This window comes from Lolium perenne, chromosome 4, assembly GCF_019359855.2.
Source record: "Lolium perenne isolate Kyuss_39 chromosome 4, Kyuss_2.0, whole genome shotgun sequence".
Taxonomy (NCBI): Eukaryota; Viridiplantae; Streptophyta; class Magnoliopsida; order Poales; family Poaceae; genus Lolium; species Lolium perenne.
Genome location: NC_067247.2, coordinates 252,310,850 through 252,318,941, shown reverse-complemented (window position 1 = coordinate 252,318,941; position 8,092 = coordinate 252,310,850). Strand labels below are relative to the sequence as shown.

The window sequence follows — 8,092 nt, the reverse complement described above, 5'->3', positions numbered from 1 at the left end:
CGTAAAATAGGAATATCTTTTGTGTACGAACTTAAAAAAAGTTTAATATACGAAAATGTATCAACGCAAAAAGTTACATCCGAATTCACCCGGGTTTACCCGGATAGCCAATTTTTAGATTCTCAATCTGCCAAAGGGAAGTCTGAAAATTTTCAGGTTTTAGGTTTTACCAAAAAAACTTATTGTTATTTATTTATTTATTCAAGATCATTATATCGTTACTTTTGTTTATGAAAATAATTATTTGAAATTCAAACAATAAAGAAGTGTGACATCGTGACGAACAAGTTAATTGACTTGGAAGCGGCACGGAAGGAACTGAGAAGTTAAGTGTGCTAAGGCTGGAGCAGTCTGAGGATAGGTGGCCGAGCGGGAAGTTTGACCACAAGTGAGACTGTTGATCTGAGATTAAGTGTAGTTGGAAACTAAACTAGTCAAACAACTGAAATATTAGAAATTCTGTAAAAAAAGAAAAAAGAGGGAGTGGAATTTTTTTACAAAAAAATAGCCGTCATGGCCTTTTGTCTCGGTTGCTGTTACAAACTAGGACTAACGGTCCTTTGCCTCGGTGCGTGCCCGCAGCCCATGTGGAGGGGTAGCACAACCGATACAAGTGGGGCTTTAGTCCGGGTTGCAAAACCGGGACTAAATGCTCTTATCAGCCGGAACGGAATCTCCTTTTTGTACTAGTTAATCCTTGCCAAACAAGGTGTAATTTTTGCTAAATGTGCATTATTTAATTTTCGTACCAAAAATTATACGGCTTATATCTAGGTATGGAGGGAGTACGGAATATTGAATGCAACCGTAGAACATGTCATCACTACAACAAAAACTAAGGAAATGAACATAATGTATACAAACCTATTTGTAATTACTCAGGATAATTTCTCCCACGATGGAGTCGCATATGATTATGTTTTACCCGCAAGGCCCTTTTCTCTTGCAGCAATTTTTTAACTTCTTGAGTTTCTTAAGTATTTTTTAGCTCACAGATTTGTTCCGCGGCGAAAGTGACCAAGCTCGCGGCGACCATGGATGTCGCTTGGAGCTCTGATTCAGTTGCCTCCCAATCCGCTGATTTGGAGGAAGATACCTTAATTCGACCACATCGGCCTCGCCGACTATCAGTCCCCGCAGAGTTAGAGGTAAAATTTTCAATTTAATTTGTTGCGGCGATCGTAGATGAGTTCTTATGGAGATTCTAGTTTGACATAGGATTTATAGATGAGTTAATCGTTGAGCCCAAGCACACATTTTTTCGAAGACTCGTTGTCCTCAAACGATTTAGATATTAATTAGGGACTGGTTCTTCGGAGAAGATGTTGAGAATATGATTGGGATCTACATCGCGAAGGAGCTCAAGGATAGAGAAAGAAGAAGCAGTGAGGATCAACAGTGGAACATATGTGTATCCCTTGGAACTGAGCGCTCGGCCATCAAACACTCGTGTGCAAGTATTTTCTGTGAGGTGCCCATTAGCGAAGATACTACTCTCGACTGTGTACGGAGGTTTGCCAAGATAATCACCCGTGTCTTTGGTACGGGTGTATCTTAGAGCTTCCAATGAAAAATATGCAAAGAGATTGATGACGATCAGCGTAAAAAGGGGTTGCCGGGTATACTTGAGAGCATATATTGTATGCACTGAAGATGGAAAAACTATACTGCGGCGTGACACGGTTAGTACATCGAAAAGAGTCGTGATCCAACAATTATTATTGAGGTTACGAAATTGGAGGACTTGTGAATTTGCCATTGATGCAACCTGCATTTTTTGTTGTTGTGCATGATATTTAAAATATTTGCAATTTATTTTTATATTATTGTTATATTTACATTTGGTTGACCAAAATCACACATATGTGATGAAATGCTGAAAAAATGATTTTATGGTTTCCATCTAGGGGTATTTTTTCTTTTAAGAGAGACACGTCAGAGACATCGACACTCACACCTATAACACCTCTGAGAGAACGCCGCCTCCCACAAAAAAGATATTTCGACTTTTTAGAAACACCAAAGCATCAAACTGAGATTTGATCCCTCATGTGCTAGGTACACCACTGCCGTGCCATGGATCCGGCCACAAAACCTAGTTCTCTGTACGGGATAAGTTAGAGATTTATCAATCTACACGGCCGGAGTCGTATCTTGCAAGGACACGTTCCCCACCATGGTGACAATATAAATCAAATAGTAGACGAATAAGCTACGATGTGCCTAGTCGTAATTGTCGGCCACCGTAAGCCCACCATGGTGACAATGCCCAACCTATCGAATCTGCCGGAAGACGTGCTGGAGTCGATCCTCGTCCGCCTGCCGGCCGGCTCCGTCGCTCGCTGCCGCGCCGTATGCAGGGCCTGGCGCTCCGCCGTCTCCCGCCCGTCCTTGGACCGCGTCCACGCCCAACGCCCGGCCGTCGTGGCCAAAGTCACGGTCGCGACGGCTGAAGTTGGCCGTACGGAGACCACCGTCGCCTTCGACTTCTTCCACGGTCGCTGGCACCGTGATAAGACGCTTCCATCTCCGCGCACCCTCCGGTTCACCTCGTGCGACTATCCTTCCTGCATCACCGTCCTCGGCTCCTGGGACGGGATTGTGTGCATACAGCGCCGGATTTATAAGCCCACACCTCCTGGTCCTGGCTACCGCCACTTCGATCAGTACACGCTCTGGAACCCGCTCACCATGGCTTGCGCCGACGCCTCTGCCCCGACCAGCAGCGGCGAGATCGTCGGCGCCTACGCGCATCCGTCGACGAGGCGCTTCCAGCTCCTGCACGCCTCCAGCGAAACCGTAGGCGATCTCCCGATTGCCCCGACGGCCTTCCGGATCCTAGGCGTCGGAGACGCCATCATGAACTGGCGCGAGCTTCCCCTCGGCCTTGAGGAAGAAATCCTTATGAACACACGCGACGCACGCCACGTGGTCAGCCTGCACGGCAACTTGCACTGGCTGGTGCTCTCGGGGCCGGCATCCACGCTGAGGGTGCTCGCGTTCGACACGACACGTGAGAAGTTCCGGTCGCTGGAGGCGCCGGAACGCCAGCGAGGACGAGGACGAGCCGACCTAACCACTGCGCGACTCCGCGCGCTGTCCGGGGACAAGCTCTGTATCTTCGACCTCGAGCTATCGACCAGCGCCATGGACGTTTGGGTGCTAGACGACTACGACGCCGTGCCGCAGAGCTGGCAGCTCAAAGAACGGATCAGTTTGGTTACGTGGGACAAGTCAGACCTGTCACGGACATTCTCAAAGGTGAAGGTAGTACAGAGCGTCTACGATGGCGAGGAGATCTTCTTCCACAACGAGGACGGCCGGATCTACACCTTCAACCTAGTGGAAAAGGAGTGGCTTACGGCGAAGTGGGCGAACGTTTCCAAGTCGAGTTATTCGACGTCTGTTTCATTGGTGATGCACAGGGAGAGCGTCCTGCCTGGCGAGGTGAGCTTTGGCGAGGCGTTGTCGCCGGCTCTTTCTCCGATGTTCCACCGGAGCGGCCAGCAAAGCTACTCCCTTCAGCAGTTTAGGAAACACTAGTAGTTAGTTTACTTCAACTTTGCTTTTAGGAAAGTCCGATCTACCAAGGAAACCTAAGAATCAAGGAAACCCAAAAATCATTGTTATGCATTATTTTTGTATTTCTGCTCATATACAACATAAAGATTGTACTATCACAATGTTTTATTACTTTCTCCGATCCAAATTAATTGACTTAACTTTATTTAGATACAAATGTAGTACTATCTAGATGCATTTATTAACTAATATATTTGTATCTAAATAAAGCTGAGTTAATTACTAATATAAATCGAAGCAGGTAAAATTTCTAAAAGAAAAATGCTCCTATACAGCCAGAGGACCGCAAGCTCGCGTCCTCCTCACTGTGAAGGCGCCACACGTCCTTCACGTACGAAAGCAACCCTTCAGGCGTTTTTCTCCCAGTTCGTCTCTCTCGGCTACTTTTCCTCTACATTTTATTCTCACAAAATCCACATTACTATGGTGCCCTGCACCTCCCCGCCATACCGCATGTGCCGTACACCTCCTCCCTTGTCGTTGGTACCGTGCATCTCCTCCTCCCCCACCACTCCTCCTGCGGGCGTTGCCGGTTTTGCTGATGCAGCAAAAGCGGCATCGCCTAATTCAAGTTGGAATCATGGCCGTCGGTGGTGCAACGAGCAAGATCTAATGCGAGGTAGTCCCGACGCTGCTATGAGCGTGAGGTGGTGGTGCTGCACGCGAAGGGCTCCGATGCTGCTAGGGAAGAGGGTGGTGCCACAAGCCAGACTCAACATCATCGGTGGTGTTGCGAGAGTGAGGTAGTGATGCTATCACGGAGCGAACTGATGTTGGCAGGGGAATATGCACGTGTTGCGAGCATTGGCGGTGGTGCTGCAAGCTGGACTCAACGCCGCTAACGGTTCTATGAGCGCAAGGCGATGATGCTACCAACGATGGAACTGATGCGTCCACTGGGAGATGCATGTGTTGCAAGAATCAGCGGTCGTGCAAGCCATACTCAAGGCAGCCACAACGGGGGAGAGCCACTTGAGCATGTTACAAGGCATTGCCCAGGCCCACTTGTGTACAAGGGTGAGTCGGGGGGAGGGGGATTTGTGGTTCGGTTTCAGCTTTTTTGGCGTGGGAGTATTTACCCCATGTTGGGTGGACCAAAGGGCTTGTCCTATCCCAATCGAACAGCCAGAGAAGTGGAGGATTGGGGCCATCGATACCCCGGAGGACACTCAACATGGTCCCTTCTAAAATGAGCACCACCTTTTGTGTGGTATATGCTAAATTCAACTTTGAGGGGAAACATACATTTATGTCAACTAAAAAATGGGGAGGAGATGGAGAAGATGGCATCACCTTGCTACTGAAGGGGAGGTTCGAGTTGTAACAGCCTGAACCTCAACCCCACGCCCCACATGCGGAGGCTGCACCGGACAGATCAGATCACGGGGGAGGATTGGAGATGCGGTGGCGGTGGAGGATGTTTCGTCGGGAAGGATTTTGGGATAAACGGCTGGGGCGGTAGATGTGGTTCACGTCGTCGTAGAGGATGCAGAGGCCGATGCCAGGGGTACAAAGGCGAGGATGATGGCATCAACCGTTCATGGTGGGATGGACTCGCGGAAGTTCTCGAGTAGGGATAATGGGCTCCTTTCAACGCCAAAGAGGGAGCAGAGCTCACCGGCGGTCGCACGTTCCCAATGTGGAAGGGCCAAACCCTAGTCATCTCTCTCTTTTTGACACATTTTTGTGTGAACCATGGTGTGATGGTGCTCCGGTGATGGCGCCATACAATCTTGCTGAGCGTTGTTGTGGAAGCGGTTGGGAAACCCCAAGAGGAAGGTGTGATGAGCACAGCAGCAAGTTTTCCCTCAGTACAAAACCAAGGTTTAATCGACCAGTAGGAGAAAGGCGCGACTTCTGAAGGTGTTTCTAGCTGACTAGTGGCAGGGCGCACTACCGACGTCAGCAACAACGTGGAACCTGCACACAACACAACCAAATTACTTTGCCCCAACTTGAAGTGAGGTTGTCAGTCTCACCGGTTTGCTGAACACAGAGGATTAGACGTATCGAGTGGAAAGAGATGTTTGCAGAAAGTAAATAGAACAGGATTGCAGTAGATAAATTTATCAGTGTAAAGGAAACGGACCGGGGTCCACAGTTCACTAGAGGTGTCTCTCCATAAATATAAATAGCATGTTGTGTGAACAAATTACAGCTGGGCAAATGACAGAATATCGACCATACATGACAAGATGATTACTATGAGATTTGATTGGGCATTACAACATAATACATAGACCGTAATCCAACTGCGTCTATGACTAATAATCCACCTTACGATTATCGTCTGAACCCCTTTCAGTATTAAGTTGCAAGCAACATATTATCATATTAACAATGTGTGTAAAGTAAAAAATGCAATTACCCTCGGATTAAACATTGTTGTTTTCTTCCTAGTAGCAACAGCACATCTACAATCTTAGAAGTTCCTGTCACTCTCCCAGATTACTAAAGGCATAACCTACTATCGAGCATAAATACCCCCTCTTGGAGTCACAAGCATCTACTTGGCCAGATTATCTACTAGCAACGGAGAGCATGCAAGATCACAAATAACATATGACATGAATATATAATCAACCTCAACATAGTATATAATATTCATCGGATCCCAGCAAACACAACATATAGGATTACATAAGGATGATCTTGATCATGTAGGGCAGCTCACAAGATCTATACATGAAGCAAAAAATTGGAGAAGACAGCCATCTAGCTACTGCTATGGACCCATAGTCCAGGAATGAACTACTCACGCATCACTTAGGAGGCGGGCATAGCGATGTAGATGCCTCCGGCGATGATTTCCCCCTCCGGTAGGGTGCCGGGAAGAGCTTCAGAACCCCTCAAGATGGGTTCTGCAATGGCGGCCGCGACGAAACTTTTCGTGGATGGAGGCTCGGGTATCCAGGGTTTTCCAGAGAATATGTATAAATAGGCGGAGGATTTAGTTCGGTGGGGTGCCTGGGGGGTGATACGTCCCAAACGTATCTATAATTTTTTATGTTCCATGCTAGTTTTATGATAATACCTACATGTTTTATACACACTTTATGTCATTATTATGCGTTTTCCGGAACTAACCTATTGACAAGATGCCGAAGTGCCAGTTCCTGTTTTCTGCTGTTTATGGTTTCAGAAATCCTAGTAAGGAAATATTCTCGGAATTGGACGAAATCAACGCCCAGCATCTTATAATTCCACGAAGCTTCCAGAACACCCGAGAGGGGCCAGAGGAGAGCCACAGGCCCACCACACGTGTGGGCGGCGCGGCCAAGAAGCCAGGCGCGCCCCCCTATTGTGTGGCGGCTCCGTAACCCCTCCGACTCCGCCTCTTCGCCTATAAGAAGCCCCCTGACCTAAATCTTCGAGACGAAAAAGCCACGGTACGAGAAACCTTCCAGAGCCGCCGCCATCGCGAAGCCAAGATCTGGGGGACAGGAGTCTCTGTTCCGGCACGCTGCCGGGACGGGGAAGTGCCCCCGGAAGGCTTCTCCATCAACACCACCGCCATCTTCATCAACGCTGCTGTCTCCCATGAGGAGGGAGTAGTTCTCCCTCGAGGCTAAGGGCTGTACCGGTAGCTATGTGGTTAATCTCTCTCCTATGTACTTCAATACAATGATCTCATGAGCTGCCTTACATGATTGAGATTCATATGAGCTTTGTATCACTATTAGTCTATGTGCTACTCTTGTGATGTTATTAAAGTAGTCTATTCCTCCTTCACGGTGTAATGGTGACAGTGTGTGCATCGTGTAGTACTTGGCGTAGGTTATGATCATAATCTCTTGTAGGTTATGGAGTTAATTATTACTATGATAGTATTGATGTGATCTATTCCCCCTTCATAGTGTAAAGGTGACAGTGTGTATGCTATGTTAGTACTCGGTTTAAATTGCAAAGATCTATTATACTCTAAAGGTTACTTAAATATGAATGCCGAATGTTGTGGAGCTTGTTAACTCCGGCATTGAGGTGCTCTTGTAACCCTACACAACGAATGGTGTTCATTATCAAACAAGAGTATATGTAGCACAAAGGAAGAGAACTTATTTATTATGTGATCAATGTTGAGAGTGTCCACTAGTGAAAGTATGATCCCTAGGCCTTGTTTCCAAATACTGCAATCATCGCTTGTTTACTGTTTTATTGCATCTTTACTTCCTGCGATATTACTACCATCAACTGCACGCCAGCAAGCACTTTTCTGGCGCCGTTACTACTGCTCATATTCATTCATACCACTTGTATTTCACTATCTCTTCGCCGAACTAGTGCACCTATACATCTGACAAGTGTATTAGGTGTGTTGGGGACACAAGAGACTTCTTGTATCGTGATTGCAGGGTTGCTTGAGAGGGATATCTTTGACCTCTTCCTCCCTGAGTTCGATAAACCTTGGGTAATCCACTTAAGGGAAACTTGCTGCTGTTCTACAAACCTCTGCTCTTGGAGGCCCAACACTGTCTACAAGAATAGAAGCACCCGTAGACATCAAGCACTT

General features: G+C 47.2%; 1 protein-coding gene across 1 annotated transcript; it reads left to right on the top strand.

The window, feature by feature from the left end:
- Window positions 1-2,217: 2,217 nt before the first annotated feature.
- On the top strand, window positions 2,218-3,543 carry LOC139839333 (F-box/kelch-repeat protein At3g23880-like). The gene has a single exon (XM_071829381.1). It carries the CDS (start codon window positions 2,218-2,220, stop codon window positions 3,541-3,543), a length of 1,326 nt encoding a protein of 441 aa, XP_071685482.1.
- Window positions 3,544-8,092: the final 4,549 nt, after the last annotated feature.

Coding starts and splice junctions, on each gene's coding strand:
- LOC139839333 (XM_071829381.1), top strand. CDS start 2,218: ATGTGCCTAGTCGTAATTGTCGGCCACCGTAAGCCCACCATGGTGACA.